At 37.3% G+C, this 22,766-nt stretch overlaps 1 protein-coding gene across 5 annotated transcripts in view; it reads left to right on the forward strand.

The window, feature by feature from the left end:
• The window catches only part of SEMA5A (semaphorin 5A), a 315,764-nt gene that overhangs the window by 268,177 nt on the left and 24,821 nt on the right, over positions 1-22,766 (forward strand). For all 5 annotated transcript variants that reach the window (XM_039714857.1, XM_039714858.1, XM_039714856.1 and 2 more), the window contains 2 exons: positions 12,884-13,109; positions 22,544-22,762. In XM_039714857.1, coding sequence (XP_039570791.1) covers positions 12,884-13,109; positions 22,544-22,762 — 445 coding nt within the window. The remainder of the gene's footprint in view (positions 1-12,883; positions 13,110-22,543; positions 22,763-22,766) is intronic.

Raw genomic sequence — 22,766 nt, forward strand, 5'->3', positions numbered from 1 at the left:
TGCATTGAGGCTTGCTGGATGCCAAGGCTGCTCTGTTGCTCCCCTCCTGATCCTGGCAGGCAAGAGAACATATAATGAGAGATTCTTGGGTTGAGGTAAGAACAGGGAAAGATCTCTTACTAGATTGCCTGTCATGGACAAAACAAACTTGACTGGGGAAGTTATTAGTAAGGTAATGAGATTTAAAACCAAATCATAAAAGAACCTTTCCCCCACTTCTTCCTTCTTTCCAGACTGCTCCAGCAGTGTAGTTCTCATCAAACTTACCTTGAAAGTTTTATTTGATAGGCCAGAATATTTATAAATGGCCAGACATTTCAAATATTCTACCTTCTTTCCAGGTTAAACTTCATGGGCATGGAGGCTGAGGTCATTTCATCACACATCATCTCTGCTGCTCCTTCCTCCTCAGGGGTAAAACTCCTCAGTCCTCCCCTGCTTCTGCATGGGGTCTCTCCCACATGAGACAGTTCTTCATTAACTTATTTAGCCTGGGTCCTTCCCACAAGCTGCATTTCTTCAAGAACTGCTCCACCATGGGTCCCTTCCAGAGAGTGCAGTCCTTCAGGGATAGACTGCTCCAGCAGCGTAGTTCTCATCAAACTTACCTTGAAAGTTTTATTTGATAGGCCAGAATATTTATAAATGGCCAGACATTTCAAATTTAAAATCACAGCGTGAATACAAAATACTTGTGCAGACCAAATTGCCAACTTTAGGAAAATAATAACACTAACACTTTTATTTTCCAGCTGCTAATGTCATTGTCCTGAAAATGAAAAGGAGTTGATGGTATGCTTACAGACCTGTCAAAATGAAGCCTGTATTATAAAGTCTACTGTGTAAATTCAGAGCAAACATCCTGACCTTGAGCTAAAATTCTGTCACATGAGTTTTACTTGTATATTCCAGCCATGGTTACATAGTTACAGGAAGTGAGTCCTCTCCACATTGCTAGGAATATTAGAAATACAACATCATGTATTACCCATCCCTCTTTTCCAATGAGTTAATGTGGGTTTGTTTCCATATTGCTTTGATAAACAAGCACAGCATTCCTAACTACCCAGCGGCAGTCTGCAGCCTCAGCATCCCGGAGGCATGTGCCACAGTTACATTTTCCAATCTCTGTCATGTAACTCAACTCTTGTAGATTTTATCTATTTATGTCCTTTTTCTGGTATGTTGAAGAGAAAAACTTTAATAGATGTCATATTCACTGGCAAACTGGGGGTTTTTTTCTGCCTAATTTCATCACTACAGTGTGAATCAATCCTTTCTCATGTCCTTTTTTTCTTCCTCTCATAAATGAGTTTATGTGAATGTTATGTCAAGAAATGGGGCAGAGGTGGCATGCAGAAATTTGATTTGCAACAAGACTTGAGATGAACATAGCTGTGTATAAAGAGAAGCTAAAGATCATTTGCGTACATTATGTAGCAAAGTCCTTCTTTAAGAACTTTCATGAGTATTATGTTAAGAAAATATATATTGTTATATGTCCAACTTTTTGAAATTCTTAAAATGCTCCATTTGATCTGTGCTTTGATTTAATTTTTTCAGGAAACCAGACTGTTCCTGGTCAGTTAATTTTCATTACCACCGTATTTTCTTTCCTATGATTTTTTTACAGTCTATAATCTCCTCCTTTTGTTTTCTTCATTAACTTTCTGGCTTCAATGTCTTTAGCAGTACCACCTTTCCCCTATACAGTGCTTAGCCTTTCTGCTGAGACGTCAAACAAGGTGTAAAATGAAAGAGCTTTAATCCGAAGGAATTTCCCCAGAGCAGCAGAGCATAGTATTCAGAAATCCTGAGCTGAAACACACAGGCTATTGTCAATTAAAACCTGATCTGTTTTACACCAGGGTCATGCCACCTACAGAACAGCTCCTATTGGAGGAGGTGCAAAGGAAGACCACGGTTATTTTTGCTGCATCTTCCTCATACTGGAAACAGAGTATAATATGAATTCAGAATACAAGTAGTGGGGGTTTTTTTTCCCCCAGAAACATCTGTCTTACCAGGAATTGGCTGAAGATCAGAAAGTGTTTCCTTTGAGACAAAGAGCTTAAAAAATAAAATGTAGACAAATTAAAAGCTTAGTAAATAAACTTTATATAAAACCAAGAGCATTAAAATGTCTAAAAATAAGGAGTGTTATATGAGAGAAATTGATTTATAGGGAGGTATTTTGATTGACACAAATTAAATTGAAAATGTGAAACAGGAGGTTCAGTTCTGATGTGATTTTGAAAAATGACAGGCACAATTGGTGGATAGAAAGGCAGGATGCAGATTTGCCTAAACAGAGACGTGTTGCTTTTGGGAAGCCATAGGGGGTGTGAACTTCTGGGTGAAGGTTGTAGTGAAGATACGTCAGAGACCATGTGAGAGACCCATATGCTTTTAGAAAAACTTGGAAGGTAGGTGACATAACCCACAGCATTTAAAATGGCAACAAAGCTATACATTTGGGAAATTGAATCCTGGGTTAAATGTACATAATTTGAGAAATTAATACCCACTCATAAGGAAATGATAGACAAGTGTATATTTATAATTGTCTTTGCAGTTTCACTTACTGAACATGTTAAGCACAAACATGAGAATTTGTAGGTAATTTGAATTTACATTTACTATCACAACTAGATGCGTGGTTTTCAAATATCTGTTTCTATAGTTCTGCTTTTCAATCAGCAACTGGTAAAATTTTATACTGTTATTTTGATTGTCCTTTCACTTTTTGTGGTATTTTTTTCCCCACATATTCAGGGGCTCTAACACATGAGTTAAACTGATGCTTGCTGTAGCAATTTAACTAGCTCAGGTGTCCCCCCTTTACTAAAGGTCATGTTTTCCCATAGCAGAGTTGGCAGAAACAAATATGTTGGCTTTTTGGTTGCAGTGTTTCCTTGTCCAAGTGATTACAAGCTATAACTGAAGATGATTTTGTGTTTATCTACTTGACTGTAGCAGCAGTGACTGAGGTGTGGGCACACAGTCACATCTGTCAGCTCAGCTGTAACTTCTGCCCTGGGGAAAGGCAGATGTTTGTGCTATGATAACATATTAAATTGTGCTTAACTGCATTTTTTTTTTTGTTCAGCTTGCTTCCACAGGCCTTGGTCAAGGCCTGAAAAAGATGTTTATAGCACAATGGATTTTTTTAACCTACCTTCTGTACCTATTTGCCATACGTAGCGTCCAGTCTCTCAACATTGCTGTAAAAGAATTTGGGGAATGAGAGATGTGTTTGTTTCTCTCCTTTCTCTTATACACAGAGGAGTGGCCTTTGACCTGTGAAGATATGGATTTTCATATGCACATTAACTTTTCATCTTTGAATTGCCTCTGATTAGATGATTAGGACTTTCTGGTATTTGGCATTTTTGAAGATGAGATAAAAACCATCTGGGGCTGGATGGATCTGGCAGCTGTATTTTGCAATATTCACAGGCCTTCCAAATCCATACGCAGATCCCTTACTAAGTGACTTCATATTCAGAAGTGCAGATCACAGCCTTTCTGCTACCTCATCAGAAAGTGCAGTGATCAAAATCTCTGATCCTGTGTCTTTGTATGTCTAAATCAATTTCCAGTGCATTTAAATACTTCCACAGGTATACACATTTCAGCAAGCAGTTCTGCTTTTTACTGTACCATCTACTTTTGGACTGGCAGCTCTGAGTTAAAGTTCATGGCTCCTCATCTGTTCACTTTCTACCATTTCCATCACTTACACATTTGTTGTTTAGTAACTGCTCTAACATTTTAAGTGTTATCTCAGGAGTCACATTATTGGATTTTTCCCTCCAGTGATTGGTCTATCATTTAAGCCATCCCTTTAAGTGAAAAATACAGTAAGAATATTACAATAATCAGCTTTTCGGAGCAAAACCAGGCTTCAGCTCTTCCCAAAATTAGTTTTCTCAAATTTTGCTTCCATTTTTTTTATAAAATGCAATTTATTAATCTTTATAACTAATGTGGGAAACCCCCAAAAAACAAGTAAATGAGCTGCAATTGAATGCTTGTTGTCTAAATGGTTGCATAAGCAGCTAATACTTTCACACTATCAGGTCAGTTTTAATGAACCAGTGATTGGTAGCTGCATTTTTTCCCTCAGATTTTGATCCTAAAATGTGGTAGTTCAGCTGAACCTAAAAGATTGTCTCATTGTAGAAAATAAGATCAAGGATTAACTGTAGGCTGGTAAAAGCATTACTTTTAATATAAGACTGCACTGATTATATAATGAAAATTGAGAAGAAATTAATAAGTATATGAAAGAGTGATCTCTAGATGGATATAAAATAATAATGACTGTTCTAATTTTCTGCATTACTTGGCAGCAGGCTTGTCACACAGTTGATTTTTCAGGTTTAAATATTATGGAAGTAAACGTGTCCTCAGCATGTACATTTCAAGAACTACCTTATGGATGTGCCTAATTTGAAACTGTCTTATTAAAGAAAGGAGCCGTTTTGCCACAGGGACAAACATTAAAACTAGCATTGGGTGAATCTAAGCAAATGGGACCTAAGAATCAAACTTTTTCCAGATCACAAAGTAGGAAGTAACTCTGGTGTTGCCTGTGGAAACTGAAATTCCAGATTTTCTTCCACTGTTGGTGTTTAAAAATATGTTGTTAGGGATCTCCTTTTACAACAAGAATATAGGTCTCTTTGTCATTCTAAAAACCTACATGAAGGAAAACATGAGATGGAGGTAATTTACTACTGATAACAGATTTGCAGTGATTATGAAGCAGCACTCTCTAAAATTGATGAGTTTATAGCCTTTTTATGTCTTTTTGACTATTGGATTAGCTCTTAAAGTTCTTACTTTCGGTTAATAAATACTTGGATAGCCATGATTTCCAGCAGTTTTAAAAATATATTTTTAGTTAATAATAACTGTTTCAGCAATTTAGAAGATTTTTGTTAGGAATTATATGGCCTACATTAAAAATGGTAGGCTTCTCAGTAAGAGTATTTTGAAACTAATTGCAAACAACTGAGTTATTATAGCAAAAGAAATCACCCATTTTCCATCTGAATTAATCCTCCTTCCTTTGCATTTGCATTTGTAATGAATGAAGCCACATGCACAGATTGTTAGCGTGGCCCAGCTAAGCAGTAACTCCTTGAGCTGCAGGAACTCACTTTTTTCCCACTTGTTGATCATACCTCCCAAAATGGAATTTTTAGCAACCTCCTTTTCCCTGCTTCTGAAGTACTAAGTGATCAGGGAAGCTACATCTCTTTTCCTGGTCTTTTCAAATGGCACATTCCTAATTTTAAAGGTAAAATTGAATTCTCTCTCTTTAAATTTCTAAAGATGTGTTTCAAGGCTGCTATTTACACACTGATTTTAAAAGCTGAAAAGATAAATTTTGATTCATTTACAAGTAACACATCATTTACCTCTAATGACATTTATGTTTCACCATCTACTTGTCATGATGTTGCTCAGATTTTGGTCCTGGCTTTCCTACTTCTATTGAGGCCTTCACTGTGTGGCAATATAGAAATCACTTTTGAGTCAGTTTTGGTAAATCCATGCAGTCATTTTTAGGTGAAAAAACCCTTCAGCCTTACAGCCTTGATTATTTATGGTCCTGTGTGTTTTGTTTTCATCCATTCAGTAATATCTTACACTCCTTTTCTTTGCAGCCGCCTAAATGACAACACTCAGGGCAAAAAAAATTGAATCCATAATCCTCTGACAGGTCCTTTTGGCTTTGTCAAACTTTTCTGGGTTCAGGTGGTGACATCCCCAGCTTCTCATCCACCACTTTTGGTGGTTCCCACCTCACAGTGGGGCTTCTAGACAAGAGGCATGTTTATTATGTGCCAGATTGTAACACAGCATACAAAACCACAGACCAGGTGGAATTTACTATAAGATTCCTGAACTGGAGAAAATAACCCCTGGACATCAATCTCCTAAGCGGCAACTTACCTGCAAAACAGTAATTTTTGTTAGTAGCAATTTCCTTAAGAAAAGTTTAATGAGTTTGACATAAAATGTAGCTTTTGAGTGGGGAGTTACACAAATGGCTGGTAGAAAAAAGAAAGTGGTGGCTTTGTTCACTCCAAAAGCTGATCAGTTTATGAAGAGGTGATGAAAGTAAGAACTTCCCTTATCGAAGTAAAATTAGTGATATTGAACACAGGAAGGATTTGTGTGCTAAACTGTCCTAATTCCCTGACCTGCCCACAGGGTCTTGTACTCTTCCAGGGAAAAGGGATCCAAATTCAGCCTTTAATTCCTTTTAAATTTCCCTTTCCACCAATGCGGATTTTTCCAAATCTTTTCTTTAAAATACACAAAATTGAAATAAAAAGTTGCGTGCAGTCAGTATTTGCAGCCAAAACCCACATCTTTTTTGTTCAGAAGAAACTTTTTTTCCTCCCTCTATCCATCAAAATATTTTTAAAATCCATTCTGGACACAACATCCCACCCTTAATTCACATTGCTGCAGGATTGCATCTGCAATGAGCAATAGTCTCTGCAGTCCTGGTTCCATTGGAATCTATTGGAGACTATTTAACTCCTATTGAACTCCTCCTATGGATGTCAACTGAAGGTAAAATACTGCCTACAAACTAGGATGTTTAAGTGGGGTTAAAATACAATGAGGATCTCAGAAATTCTCTCAGGGCTTGTTTTCCCAGTATAGCGGTGACTTTACAGGGTAGAAGATGTTTTGTTTAATGGATTGAAATTAATGGAGTTTGAGTGTTCTTTCATGTCATGCTTGTATTGTAGCCACACAATTACACTCAACTAAGGTATATCTACTGGTATTTGGTTGAAAAACCTGGCTTTTTAAACTGTGGAATAAGTAGAAATATGATCAGGGACGTGTCTTTGTTTTAGTTTGAAAATGCCTCTTTAAATAGATAAGACTTTACATTTCTGTAGTAAAAACAAATGAACCGTTTCTTTTTTAAAGTTGTTAGTGATTTTTTTTGTGTTTTTTAACAACGGGAAGATAAATATTATCTGTCTTTTGGTTCCTGGGGAGAGAGAGGGTGTATTAGTTCTTCAGGGAACTTACATCTTGACATGTAAACAAGGCTCCCTCTTCATGGGAACTGTTCTTCTCTTAAGTTTTATAGCCCTGTTGCATTTGGTTTGGCCTTTGTTTTTCTTGCATGTGAGAGCTATCCTTTCTTTTAACTGTGTATTGCTGTGGCAAACTCAGGGACTGAAAGATGCCGAGAGGCTGAGGTTCTCATATCTTGTAGCCCTGTCTTGTCTCAGGTGACTGACATTGTACACCATTCAATTTATGGATCAGCAACACTCTTTTCTACTGGTGTCTTAATACCTTAAAAATTACTTCAGGCTAGTAAAACTGAATTTTAGCATGATGGAACAAAAAGCAAAAATTTCTAAGTATTTTTTAACCAATGGATTGTTTGGTGATTCAAAAAAATATTTCAGAACTAATGCAATATATTGAAAGAAAATCATAAAAGATAACTCTTGGACTGAAAATATTTAAATGCACTGTCAGTGTTGATTTAGCTGCTTTGTCTGTCACACTAACAGGTGAGAAAAAAAACCACATGTGAGTGCTACAGAAGTGCATTCCACATAGACATACTATATGCATCAAATAAATAAGAACTTGTTAGGAGAAATCCCTCCATAATATGAACATATAAATGGGAATAGAACTCTCTATCTGAATTCTGGTTGTAATGAAAAAAAATTACTTCAAATGTTGATAATATTTTGCTCTAGTTTTTTAAGGAAATATCATAGTATCATGCTTTTTGTTTCATTAAAATCAAATTTAAACTAGGAGTAAAAGTCTCAGAGATTCTCAAAATTTTTAGGAATTTGACTGAAGTAGGTATGCAGAGGTAAAAAAAAAATTAGTCAGTTCGATGTCCTCCAGGAGAAGACAGTGAGTTTTGTTGTTTTGTTCAGTGTTATTTAACAATAGTCTCCTCTAGTTTGAAATTATGTTTTACTTTTCTTTTTCTAAAATAATATAAACAAATTATTCTAAATAAATCTTGGTAGAAAACATTATATAAATATTCTTTTTCCATTTTGCAAAAATACTAGGGAATGCTGTTTAAGGACAGAAGCAAGGTAGCTGCTTAATAGCATAATTATTATCTATGATTCCAAATATATTATAATTTCAAATAATCATTTTAATTTATGATACCTTTTCTCACATTACCACCAGTATTCTTCATGATATTTTTAATTTAAATTCATCATTTTCACAGACATGTATTCTGTGAGGTATGTATTTATTTCAGTATTTTGTGTAAAATTTCTATTGATCTCCAAAAAACTGCAATGTTGAATTGCACCCTAAAATTGAGTCTTACAATTCTTACTAGGTATAGCCAGTACTAGCATCTTTACTAGGTATAGCCAGGCCTAAATGCAACTGTCTCCACTGGCTAAATCCAGTCCAAACTAAAAGCTACAATATGGTGAATTAGATTGCAAGTTTTAGAGAACTTGCAAAGAGAACTTTGAGAATGTGGTTAAGCTTCAACTATTGCAATGATATTTTTGGAGTCTATAAATGGTCTCAAGTAATTATTGCTCTGGGTTCACAAGCATACCCTAAGGACTAATGTGCATAATCCATCACTGGAGCCCATGAAGGATTTCTCTGAGTACCTAGAGAATCCCCCAGGAGAGCTTTACCCCATCTCTCCCTTCAGTCCATGTGGAATGTCAGAGGTGGAGTTTAGCAGCCGCTGTCTCCATTCCTCTCAGCAGCGCTATTGAAGCAGAATGCCTCACTGCTTTTCTAGCTCTGTTTTACCACTGAGATGAGACCTCAGTGTTTCTTCTGAGATTTTTATTCATCTGAGACTTACGTGTGGTTACTTGATTAATGTGCCCAGGATTCTAGCTGGTAAAATTGCTTTGGAGAGAGCCATATTCTTGAAATCCCTCTTGGGTAAATCATTCAAGCATTGGACAAGGTGATAGGAGGAGGATAAACCAAGCAGAGGTATCAGTTTCCATATTCCCTCTCTCTTCCCTCTCAAATCTTTCCTGTTAGACTATGTCTTCATGCTAGTAGCACTTAACATATCCATGTGTAATCTGAACTATGCCTTTTGTGTCCTCCCTTTCCTCACGTCCACATCTGAGGCAATTCAGATCAAGTTCATTGTTCTGTTTTTACCAGAGTTTTCAGCATCAGATCACATTGATGTTCTCAATGAGCACCGTGTGGTTTTTGATTCCTCCATGGCAGACGTGGTAGTCAGCAGAGCAGTGCAGCACTCAGTGTTTCTGAGAGAAGCCAGGGGCTCTGCCAGGTCATTATTAGTGCCAAAACTCCAAGGAGTCATCCATTCTGGCAATAGTCCTCTGAATTTTCTCTTGGAGAGATTATTTACTGCTGTAAATATTCTTCAGTTGAACTACATGTACTTTTGTTTCCCCAGCTTTCTGAGCTTTTTGTGGTTATTATCCAGTGGTTGAATAGATAAGCGTGACAGCACTCAAACTTTCATATAAGCTATGCAGCAAGCAAGAAAGGAAAAACTAACAAATGGTCTTCACAGACACTCTTCAGGAGCATCTTTCTTTCTGTGCTGGTGACAGCATAGGACAATGCTCTCTGTCAGGGTGTATGAAGGGACTACACATCCTGAAGCATACTGAGCACTGGCAGTCTGTCTTTCTAGGAGTGAGGGAGCTGACATGTTCATCTCAGAAGTGTGTTAGCAAAGCAACATTCAATACACTAAATAACTTCTTCCTCTACTAGCTATATTTGTTTGACAAAGGGTTCATTACATACCTCACATATTCTGCTTTACGTGACCCTCACCTTTCTACGCCATGTGTAATAAAGAAAATCCTCATATTTCTAGCAGCTTTTGGTTTTCACTGAAAAACATCAGTACAAAAATTCATAGCAAATGAAGAACTGAAACTTTTAGACTATTGTGACTATATTGAGATAAACAGTGTAGTAGCTACTATACTGGTTGATTTTTTCCTGCTTACTTACTAATAAAAAAGAGTTTGGGATTCAAGATGTTTTAAAGTAATACAGCACTCTTTAGATTACTCTAATACAGTAATCTCCTCTTCCAATACATTTACCTTTTCAACAGAAAATCATTTGATTCAGAAAACTGAAATATGTGACAAATGTTAAACGGATTAAAAGCTGGTTCATTGACAAATTGAAAAATGTGGTGTCAATGTGCAGATATAAATTACTGTGTCCAGTAGAGTCTGCCTGAAGTCAGTTCTTGGGTCAATAGCACTTAACATTTTTATCAACAGTCTAGACAGTGATATAAGACATTTTCATTAAAGCTTGAGCAGGACAGAGATTGGTGAGGTAGTAAATAATATGTTAGATAATTGCAGAAGCTAATAAAACATATTTTAATATTGCCAAATACTACCAGCCTCTTGTGTGGGATAAAAATCTATAGGTAGTTGTTAAGCTGTGATTTAGAAAAGGACAGGTTATCAACGATAATTGGGTCTACTTAGATTCTTTGTACAATATTGTGGAAGGAAAAGCACTAATGCAATAATGTGCATATTAAAGTCAGACTGTCAGGCTAATGGGGTGATGATTGCTTTTACATGCTGTATTGATAAGATTGCTTCTAGAATGTCAAGTCCAATTTTGGTGTCCAGTCTTAAGGAAAATGAGGAAATGGGATTAATAGAAGATATTGGGGTGCAAAGGACCTGCAGATCAGGTTTTAAATCCTGTGTACCTTTAACAAGTTGAGCTTAGTATAGGTATTTGGACATGAAAATGTTTTTGTAGGTTTAGGACAAGAAATACTCTCAGCATCACTGATAAATGCACAGCAAAATTCAGTGACTGGAAAATTAAATTAAGGGGAAAATGCAGCCTCATATTAACTTGCAATTTGTTATCTTTGCAGATTACTAAATAGCAGAACAGCTGATCTGGGGAGGTGATAGACTCATCACTGCTAGACATCTTAAAAAAAAAAAAAAGGGGGAAAAAAAAGGAGAGAGAAAGGCAGATTGGCAGATTTAATGATTTCTTTATTTAAAGTTCATGTGCTGCAAGGAGGACCGTCATCCATGTTCTGTCCTAAGTCTAAAACATACCTGATTTAAAGAATTGACTCTGAGGAGGCATGGAAAAATTACTTCCCCGGTTATACCTGGGAGCAGATAATTTGCTTGTTCTTTGCTGTCTTCTGAACCAGAAACCAGACCAGGCTGACACTCAGATCCCAGAAAGGTTGATAATCTTCCCTAAATGGTGCCTGAGTATGACTTGTGGTCACCATGGAAGTGATCAAAAGGTTTTAAGGTAGCGAAGGACTTCGCACAGCCCTCAGGAGGGAACAAGAGTACTCCAGCTGAAGCCTTTGGTCTAAGAGCTCTTTATATATGAAGTAACACAAAACTGTGGAAGCACAGGGTCGTCACAAATCCCTGTGGCCTCAGAAGTTGAGAATCCTGAACATCATGGTGGGTTCTCCGGTGTATCGTTGCGTTAGTGGGACAGGGATTTCTGGGGATTTTTTTTTTCCAACTCTAACAGATGGAAAAATTAGAAAGGCTTTCAGACAATAAGCTTCTTTTAGATTTGAAATGGCAATACAGGCTTTAAATTAAAATATGGGTTGAAAGTGATTGCTCTAAACCTATGTTCATAATATAGATTATACAATATAATATAGGTGTGTTCATAAGTTAGACTGTCTGTGAGAAGAGGCAGTATGGTAGGACTGAGGAAAGTATGAGATAAGAAGAACATTATCACCATGGGAAAGAGAGGAGTAGGTAATCTATTGCTGCTGGGAACATGGTGGTATCAGCTGAGGTAGAGGTTATGAAAGAAGGAGGTTGTACTATATGATAAACCTTTTTATTTTTTCTTTATTTTTTAGTATTTAGTGATATTACAAATTTTAGTAGGCTTCTTTTCAGAAAGAGCTCAGTTTCTCTCTCTCTTACAGGCAAGAGGTAGAGAGAAAATGTCGAAGTTTTCCCACTGATACCTAATTTTTTTCATATTTAATAATTTGTCAGTGTGAATTTATTCTGATATTCAGTGGTTGTTTAATTTCATCCATATATTTTACAGAGAATTTGCATCAGATGAAGTATATTTTGTTCTGGAAAATGAATAGGCAGGACCTACAGACCCTGATGATACTCATCAGAAGACGTAGATTGCGGGGCTTGAGAATACTGACAAGTCTGCATTTGTGAGAATACTGGCAATTCTGCATTGGTTTCTTAAATGTCATCTGTTCCGTTTAGTGCGTATCACTCCACAGGGAATTTGCTTCTGAAGATAGGTTTAGCAGTTCTGGAGCTATGCGTAACATGCACCTCAGGGAGCCAGAATCTGTAATATAAAACATATTTTATCTGTTGTCCCTTTTGAAGTATGTAAGCAATAAACAAAATGGGCAGTAGTTTGCTTTTTCATATGCCACTAGATGTTACCAAGGAATTATTTGCCAGTTTGTGACATGTACTTGCAGTTTATTAGAATTCTTCTTAATTGAAAGCTTTAGCATATTTAGCTTCACCTTACTTGGGGCTATTAATTTATAAAGGATATGCTTGATTATGGTGCTTAGTGTTTGATTTACTGTTTTTATGGATGTGATAGGTCTAATTTGTACTGGTATATTGTTGCTTTTAGCAGTGTGGTGCTTGCATAGAAGCTGAAAAAACACTTTCAGCTTGAGACTGGTATTAAAAGTTCATTGATGATCAATGCTATTAGAAATGTTGCCAAAATATCCAAAGATGTTTTTTTAAAAGGGTTGTCTTTTTGTCTGAGCATTTCTGGAGTGTTTTTAAGGTCGTATTTGACGATTATATTTATGATGACCTTTTTCTTTCAGGAATATCAGCCTTGTAACACCAACGCCTGCCCAGAGTTAAAAAAGACAACTCCTTGGACGCCTTGGACGCCGGTGAACATCTCGGACAATGGTGGTCACTACGAGCAGCGTTTCCGATACACCTGCAAGGCGCGCCTGCCTGACCCAAACCTGCTGGAGGTGGGCCGGCAGCGCATCGAGATGCGCTACTGCTCCAGCGACGGCACCAGCGGGTGCTCCACAGATGGTGAGCAAAGCCAGATGGGCTCACCATGCCCCCTGCTAGTAACATGCCTGCAGTGCCCTTTTCAGCTCAGAGTGGAGGTTTCTGCTTGCTGGCATTGTGTGTAACAGAACTGAGAATGAAAAGGAGGGCATAGTGATCCCAGTAGGGAGCCTAGACTGTATTTCTTCTGGATGTAGCATCATCATTCAGACTAAGAAAGTGTCTTTCATCACCAGTTATGAGATTTGCCGGGTTATTTTACACTCTTCACAGTAACTCTGATCTTGTAAGATTCTGTTACCCCTTATACTCCCCTGAGCTTTTACTAGGGATGAATTGTGTAGCATTAACATATCCCCAGAATATTTTGCTAGAATACGGAATAATCTAAGAAGAACTTTTTCTCAGTAGTTTGAAAGTAACAACTGTAAGATTCATACAGGTGTGTAAATAAATAAGGAGTTTATGAACCGGATAATTTCTCATATAAAAGTTTATGTTGTGCTTTTGCTGGTAATTGAAAGTTCTGTTTATTTCTGAGGTTGAAAACCAAACTCCTTCAAAATCTCAAATTTAGATGACTTTAAATTGGAATTACTTTGTTTCACAATTTTCTTCTTTTCCTATCAGTAATACATAGTTTTGTATATGTACAAAAAATTAAAACTAGGAGAAATTGTGACAGTCATTCTAATTTTATAAATGCATTTTTGATTACCTAGTTTTAACTGTATATCAGTGTATCTTTTAAATTATTATATTTTAATAATATAATTCTAAAAATGTTGATTTTTATATTATTATATTTGAATATTTTTAGGCCTGTTTTCCACTTACGTAGTCTTTTGTATCTTCACAAGACCCAGGTTAGCTGGAAAAAAAAGGATAACTGAAGGCATTTGGCTTATCTAACACCACAAAGAGAGAACAGTTTCTGAGTCCCTGCACTTTCTAATTCTCAGTATTCTTCAGACAGAACAACTATTGTGAAAGTCAGTTTTAAGCTCCTGCCTGTACTAAGCTTACATGTCAAGGTTTTGGTAGCAGGGGAGGCTGCAGAGTTGGCTTCTGTGATAATATGCTAGAAACTTCCATTCTCTCCCCCCATCACCGCCCCCCCGACCTGCTCTTCATCCCATACAAAACCTTTATTGTTTCACTTGGCATCTGTGTGTCTTTGGAGGGGGCAGGATGTTAGCAATTTTTGAAGAAATATAGAGTAGTGAACTGTGTGAAATCATAAAACAACTCCAGATAAGACTTAGTTTAGTGCTCTATATCATTCCCATTTTAGATAATCTACAGTGTCAAATGCTGTATTTTCACTTAGGTCTGGATAGCAAGGCAGATTTTGGCATGGAGCAACTGTTGTCACAAGTGTTTCTTCTATTCTGTTTTCCATCCAAACTAAATTTCAGACTTTATTGAGCAAAGACTTTGATCTGCTATGATTGGTGTATGACCTGTCTCTTGTCCTTAATGAGACTTCAAGGTGGTGCTGCTGCTTTTTGCTGTCTTCCAGCGCTTAAACATGGATTATACGTGTTTAAAATTCCATGAGATTAAATGAGAAAGAGAATATTTTCTCACCAGGTAGTGCAGATTTGGAAAAATCATCTCAAGTAGAAGTAAAGCTATAGGAGAATCTAGGCATAATCTGTTCTGACAGCTGAAATGGCAGCATGTAAGAAAGGGGTATACAAAAGCCAATGCATGACAAGAGAGGAGGTCAGTGGGGCAAACAAGAGAAGAGACAGTTTGTTATAGATCATATTGCTGTGAGAAATTCAAACTTGGCATAGAGACACGTCTCTCAGCTCTGAAGTCATAATCATAAGGCCTCTCCCAGAGCTGGATGCCTAATCTGACTCCTGCAGAATATAGGCAGGAGTAACAAACCCTGCAATTTGTTAAATAAAGCATTTTTTCAGTGTGCAAGTGATGGGCATGGGGACGGTGGTTCAGGTGCGTTTTCTGCCTGATTATCTCAAAGATTTTTTTTTTCTTTCTGAACATAATACTCCTGAATTTCCTGGCATTGTACTTGTTTTTTGCATCTTGCTGAAGCTGCTGCTTTGATTCATTTGGAAATAATTCATCACTGGAACAATGTATGTGCCTGACCCCAACCCTGTTGCATAGTAATAGAAATGTTCATCTGGGTGAAGGATTTTTGCTGACTAATCCCAAAACTACTGAATATTTAAGTATTTTTTATTGAGTACTTGACAGGGCAGAAACTATTATACATCTGTCTGTTCTTCCTAGCGAGTGCCCTTATGGCTTTGTCATTAATTTGCACTCATTCTTTGATTCATTTTGGCCAGAGAGTCTTTAATTATTCTGTAAAGAAAGGTGAAACTCGATCAGTGTTCCAAGTGGCTGCATTAACCAATACATTTCTGGTGGAAATAGCACATTATATTTTGAGACTGTTTGCTTAGTAATTTTCTGATTATGGATGTCAGAACAGTATGGAGTAGAACATTTGTTGAGGGATTTGTTGAGGTGATTTGCTGATGAGATGAAACTTGCTGACTGCATCTAAACTGCAGGATTCTAAACCTGCTCCCAGGTTTAGATGTGGCCAACGCACCACCATTCTACTGCTCCTTGATTTCACTGCAGGAAAATACATGAAGAGTCATCTAGAGTCGCTGTAGCTTTTGGGACAGAGGGAAGTCATGAGAATGGGAAACCGTGAATTGTGACAGACACCTTCACCATTTCTGTCTAGATAGCAAGAAAACATCATAACTTACTTCCACCTGACCAGAGCCTGGATGCTGTGAAACATTATTTTCATTATCTCCATGTTGAATTGTAGCAATTTTCTGGCTTTTACAGAAAGATTAATTCTGGTACAGAGTGCCTGGCATACCTCATTACCAAAGATGTGTTCTGGAGAGATCAGTTCTCTGTTCCTTGAGATAGGAGCCATTTGTTAGAAATTTTCTCATTGCCTATAATCTCCCACTGTGCAACTATAGTCACGCCGTGTTAAGCAGAATCATGTTTCACTGTCAGATGCTAGCAAAGCAAACTTTCTTTGCAGTCTGAGCTTAGAGATAGAACTTCTTGCCAGAAACCCACTAGACTCCTCCTGAGTGTGGTAAGATTTCTATCTCAATCAAGTAAGCAGTAGCATTTGCAGACTGTATTCATGCTTTTCTGATGTGAAGTTTGATTAGGAGGAAAGAAAAATAAATCATGTTCACTGCCTCTGGGTTTTCATATAGTGTTCAGATAGGAAAGAGACAGCTATTTCAAATAAACTGTAAGAGATTGTGTACAATGTTGTACGTTTTAATGCACTGTCTGTACAATCCAGCATTCAGACTATAGAAATTACCTTATCCTAGGCTTTAATATGTGCTTAGGAAACATATTAAATATCTACATTAAACATGCTGGCTTTCTGTAAGATTATATGATATATAAACAGGAATAATTTTATTGAAAAGATAATCTTTTAACCCAGGGATAAGTGTTTCACAAGGTATGATGTTGCCTGATACTTCTAAGTTGAATTTATCTTACCAAAATCTGGACTCTATAGTAGTCTACAAAGAGAACTTCAGCACCCTGAGGAATGAGGGATCCATTGAAGATAAGCATCTGATATAATGGGTGAAGTTCACCCTCTGGAGACAGATAGTGCCTTCTTTCCATGGTGTACAACGCAGACAGCAATGGTGGGCTTAGACAAGACACTTGTCTTTGACACGGCCAGAGTGAGACCAGGTTAACTTCCAAACTACCTTCTGAAGGCAGTTAACAAAGGCAATACTTCTATTTTCACTCATTCAGTCTTAAAGAGTCTTTTGTTTGATTTTTTTTTCCCCAGGCACCTGGAAATCTGCACCTAGATTCCTAGTTGTTGCAACTTCCTCTATCTCAAACCTCATAACAATAGTTGTTTGTGAAGGCAGGATGTGATTTTGTCTGAATTACTCTTCTAGTGACTATGATCTCTTGTGAAGAGTTTGATTAAATCTTTCCTTGTGTTACCCACAGGAAATCTATAGTGCATTCAGAATTTTTTACAGAATAGAACATGTACTGATAATCAGGAATGTCCCGTAGTCAGGAGGAGTATGTTTTGAGATGTTATCTCTTATGCTGTCATGCTGAAGCTAAGCCGTGGTATTCTGAATAAGAACAAAATGAATTCTGGAAGTTAGAACTGAATTTGATGAAAAATTCAAGTTTGATTGACAAAGTCCAACTGAGTGGAACTTTGGGGTTAAATACTTAAACACAGAAAAGCTATGTTCAAGAAATAAAGTTATCATGCTAACGTGACATCCTCCATCTGTGTACTCTGGGTTTTTAAAATATGTCATCTTTGCATTGCATTAATGTTTGCCATTACATTTTACTATTTAAATTTTACAATGTTTTGAAGGTTTATAAAGTTTTTTATAAGTTATAGGTATTTAGGCCTGAAGTTATATAAGTTTTATGCTTCAATAATATTGTCAAATAACTTGTAGACTATCTTCAGAAAGTGACAACACTGAAACAATCTTTGCTTATCCTTGTTACCTCTGCACTTCAAGCAGTGTTTCATGCTGTCACTTAGAAATGATTCAGGATACCTGAATTTTGGCTTCAGATCATCTTTGCTTAAAGTCATGAACCTAGACTGCTTGGATAATTGAATTTTCTTTGTTAGGTCGGAACTGGAGGACATAAGTCATAAATCAGTCAAGTAATATAATTTATCAGGTGTCACAGCTACTCCTCTCTTACTTAGGGCTGTATTACTTAGCTACAGGCTAGACTAGGGAATTATTATTAAACTATGTGCTTTAATAGAACCTCACTTTTAAAGCAAATTAATTGAACTTGGCTGAGAGTGTTGAAGTTTTCAAGCAGAATCAGGCTAACCAAAGTCTCATTACAAGCTTTTGCAAAGGTAGATTTTTTTCTCCTGTGCTAGTTAGGGCAGGTGACTTTCATTTAACATGTCTTCAGACAGAATTAATTTCTTGTGTATTTATGAAGCTATTTCAATTCAACCAAAAGATTTTAAAATGTACTTATAAATCGTCAAATCATCTTGGTTTATATCGGAATTATGTAAATTAATTTGGCAGTTGTTTTCAGTTATATTTGCATTATGGAATAAGTAAATCATCAACAGGGCAGTACTAATTTCTCTGTAATTTTACTTATCTTGAATAAAGCAGAAGCACTTAAGAGAAAAGTCTTTTGTTTAGATGTCAGTTCATATCTTCTGTTTTCCATGATCTTAGAAGTTAATGGTTATTTTGTCCATAAAATCACTGTGATGGCTTTTGCTGAAGTTTTGCAGTACTTGCTGTTACTTGTGGAACTTGACACCTTAGAGAAGCACAGCTGCTTTTTAAAATTGTACTGGGATCAAGTAGTTAAATCCCCTTTTCTAGCCACAGTGTGCAGCAGTTTGTTACTGGAGTATGACTTCTGAACTACTGAAAATGAGCTTCTTGGTAAGCTGTAAGCAGAATTCATGCTTCTAGTTGGACTTTAAGTCAGTCATAGGCTTTCTGAGAACAATTTAGTTTAAAACATTTGAATGATGAACCTGTCATAAAGATTGGATCGGAATTTGACTTACAGATGTTCTGTCTATCTTGGGAAAGCTATTTATGAGTTTATTGATGATGTTATGACTGATCATTCTCTTTGCAGATCTTACAAGTATTTCTATAAATGTGCTTTAATTAAGGAGAGCTAAGATTTTGTCTTGGCAACTGGACTTTTGGTGCTACCACGCCAAGGGCATTGGCCATTGCATCCTGGTTTGGCTATGTATATATATTTATCTTGGGTGCAGTAATCTGAGAAAAGCAGCTTAAGATTGGATTTTGTTGGGTGGCACAATCTGGTTTCTGTCTCTGGAGTCGGATATAGAGCAATCTGAAAGTGGCCCAAACTGCAAACAGAAGCAGCAAGCAAGAAAACCACAGTTTAATGAGACAATTTGGAGTTTTCAATTTTGTGCCACTTGCTCTGAAAGATTCCAGTGCTTTTCTATTTATGCCTCCTCCTGTTGAATTTGATGTAAACTGTGATAAGGCTAGGACTGGGGGCTGTATATACACTTTGTGAAGAATTTTTGCTTGAACAAATTCTACAGTGTAATCTTTTGATTAATTTTATATTGCCTCCCATACCCTCTACCACCTCAGTTAATAAACAGGAATTCTCAGCTGAAGGACTCCAGAACTGGGTCCAGAGCACCAGATGGGCTCTCTACCGGTGCTGAGTGGAGTGGAAGGATCCTTCCTTGACCTACTGGAAAAACTCTTCCCGATGTAACCCAAACTCCTTCTTTTCCCCAAGGGCACATTGCTGGCTCACATTCATCTTTCTGTCCTCCAGAACCCCAAGATCCTTCTCTGCAGAGACACTTTTTAGGTGATTGCCCTCAAAGTATGTTTGCATGGGGTCATTCCTGTGCAGATTCAAGACTTTGCATTTTCCCCAGCTGAACTCCATGAGGTTTCTCTCTGCCTTGTCAAAGTGTGACACGACCCTTTGGTGTATCAGCCAGTCTTCATAGTGAAGGCAAACTTGTCCAAGTCATTAAAGATGGTGTTAAGCAGGATTGAAACTCGTGAATTTCTGCAGCTGACCTCTTAATGGCTGATCACTGTCCTCTGGACCTGGCTGCTCAGCCACTTTTCAACACATGACACTGTCTACTTATCTAGCTCATACTTTGTTGACTTGTCTAGCAGGAAGTTATAAGAGTCAGTGTTAAAACCAATACTAAAATTGAGATAAGTAATATCCACTTTTCTCCCCTCATTTGTGCACCTTGTCTCCTCATTGTAAAAGGCTATAATGTTAAGGAATATATAGAACAGTATTTCTAGAATGCAGACTGATTTTGTCACTTTCATTCTGTTAATGGCATAATGTTAATTTTTTATTGTGTAGTTTCTGTCTGAAGAGGAAATTGTAAAAGCCCCTTTATGAACACTTTATTAACTACTGTAAACCTGTGAAAAGACTGGTCCTTATAATAATTTTTTTAATGCTTTGGAAAGAAGAAAACTCAGGGGAACACTTGCTGCAGACAAAACTCCACACTGAAAAGATTCTTTGGAATACTTTTCTGTTTCAGAGCTAAAATACCTTAGAGCTTTCCTTTAGAAGATTCAATTCCCCCATCCCCAATTTAAATCACGAGAAATGTAACACCATACTGTCAGATAAGGTTACACGTTTTTCTTAGGACTTAAAAAGCTACACATATCCTGCAAAAATATCTTCAAAATATCCTAGTATTCTTATGTGATAGGTTGACTAGCACAAAGTGAGACACCCTGCAGTGATTTGTGAATGGAATGACTGGCAGTCTGGTCTGATTAATACTTTTGTCATTGTTTGCATTGCTCTTAATTGAATAAATTAAATACCCCCTTGATTTAGAATTCTGCTATTAAATATGTTATTATTTTGTTCTCAGAGCTCACTCTGTACATAAGCTGAGAATTTCCGTGACCAGAGTGACACAAAATTGCATAAAAAGGGTCTCACAGAGCAGGAAAGTGGACCTGTATTCATAATTCACATTCTGTTTCTCTGTTCTTGCTCCCCTTTTTGCATTTGAATGTATGTCATGTTTTTTGAAATGCTGCTTTTAATATCTGTGTAATAGAATCTGGCTCAGCAGGAGAGAAATAGTTACCCTCTATAATTCCTGAAAGGTTTTATCCACTTTTAGTCATTTTTATACTGCAGTTCTGCTGTTTTCTTATTAATTTCAGTGGTTTCTTATTACCAGTATTTCTATGTCAATGCATCATCATTCCAATATTGCACTTTAAAAACATGCAAACCCTCATCTACTTTGGGATGACTGTGAATGTATTTCTTGGGGAAGAAGTTAAGCAGTGTTACTAATGCTGTAAGTATGGGTAGAAATAGGGTGGACACTGCAAATAAGAGGCTCTTCCATCATGGTTATGCAGAAGGCTGATCCTGTTCAGTGCAGGACTGCTGTTGGGCAGACTCTTCACAGCATTATTTCTGTCTGTTTTCATGGCATCGTTCAGTAAATCTTCTGATTCTCTATCTCCATTTCATACTTCCACAGTGCCTATGCCTGTGGGTAGGCACAAAACAATTTCTTAAGAATAGACATTTATGCTGCAGTTAGAGCTGCCAACAATCCCCCTGCATTTTTCCACTGTTGATGCAATTCATCTGTATTTATACTGAAGCTCTGTCATAGAGAGCCTGCCACATCCTCTGCTGGCTGAAGTACCATTCACAGGACCTTTTCTCATCACAGCTACTTAAATAGGTACTTGTAATAAAAGCAGCATTTATTGGTCCATCAATCACTGAGTTTCCACTGGGAAAGGTGAACTGCTTTGGCAACAGTAGGAAATCCCAGCAGTGTTGGTGGAGATGCTTAGTAATGATGCTAAGAGGTAAAGCTACAACTCAAGAGTGATTTCAGTGTTGTGCTTAGTACAGTTGAAGGAGTATTTTCACCTGCAGGATCAAGCCCCAAAGTGACAGAGATACTCAAATGAACTGCAGATTATTAGAACTTCACCTGGGGCTATATCCAGATCTATTGGTTGGATGCTGTGTACAAGATCTGTGTGTCCCCTCTCACTGATAAATAGCTGTTTAATCTAGTGCCTTTTCTCTGTACTAAACTTATTTAGAAAATATGTTTTTCACTTGCCAGATGATAATTAATTAAAAAGCAATTTTCTGTGGTGTGTTTGTGTCTCCAAAAGGCTGATTTCCATAGCTTATATGTGGCTTAGAACACTTCAATTCAGTGGAAAATAAACTGCTTTTTAAATTGGTGAAGCATTGCCTTTCACAAAAGGCTAGTTTTGCTAGACTTTGTGGAATTATTAGTGGACACTATCTAAAGTCTAAATATGGCTAGGATAAGTACAGTGCATGAGATACCCCTGAGCCTCTGTGCACAGCCAGCAGCAGTGAAGGCTGGGTGGATTAAGTGAGCAGAGCCCTGCAGGAGGACCAGGGGAGCTGGCTCAAAGAGTGGTCACAGGAAGCTCAATCCTATCGCCTTTGTCACCTTCGTCCTGTAAAACAGAGGCAATTACATTTATGTAATATATTTGGAGATCTTCTGATGATAATTCCTGTGCAAGAGAGAGATAATTTTTATCATTCGTAGGTAGACTAAATTGTCTAGTTCAGTCATTGCAGCCATAAAGCTTCAACTGAAATGTTGGATCCAACTCTTCACTGTAGTTCTGTGTGATTATGAAATTTCTGTTAAAGAAAAGATTCTTGAGAAGAAACTAGGGTTTGGATTGTGAGAGTAAAGGACAGGACCCTTCATATTATTTATATATTATTCATTACTAATTGAAGCCTAGAAGTAAATTTGAACAGGAAAATGTTGTTTGGGGATGAGATACTGTTTTAATCTAGTATTACTTTTTCCATCCTTATTTCATTAGGATTGTCAGGGGACTTCCTGCGCTCTGGAAGATATTCTGCTCATACCATCAATGGTGCCTGGTCACCCTGGTCTCCGTGGTCTCAGTGCAGCCGTGACTGCAGTAGAGGTATCCGGAATCGCAAACGGGTCTGCAGCAATCCTGAGCCCAAGTATGGGGGACTTCCTTGCCTTGGCCCATCTCTGGAGTACCAGGAATGCAACATTTTGCCTTGCCCAGGTAA

This window comes from Passer montanus, unplaced genomic scaffold (assembly GCF_014805655.1).
Source record: "Passer montanus isolate IOZ18808 unplaced genomic scaffold, ASM1480565v1 scaffold31, whole genome shotgun sequence".
In the NCBI taxonomy this organism is placed as follows: Eukaryota; Metazoa; Chordata; class Aves; order Passeriformes; family Passeridae; genus Passer; species Passer montanus.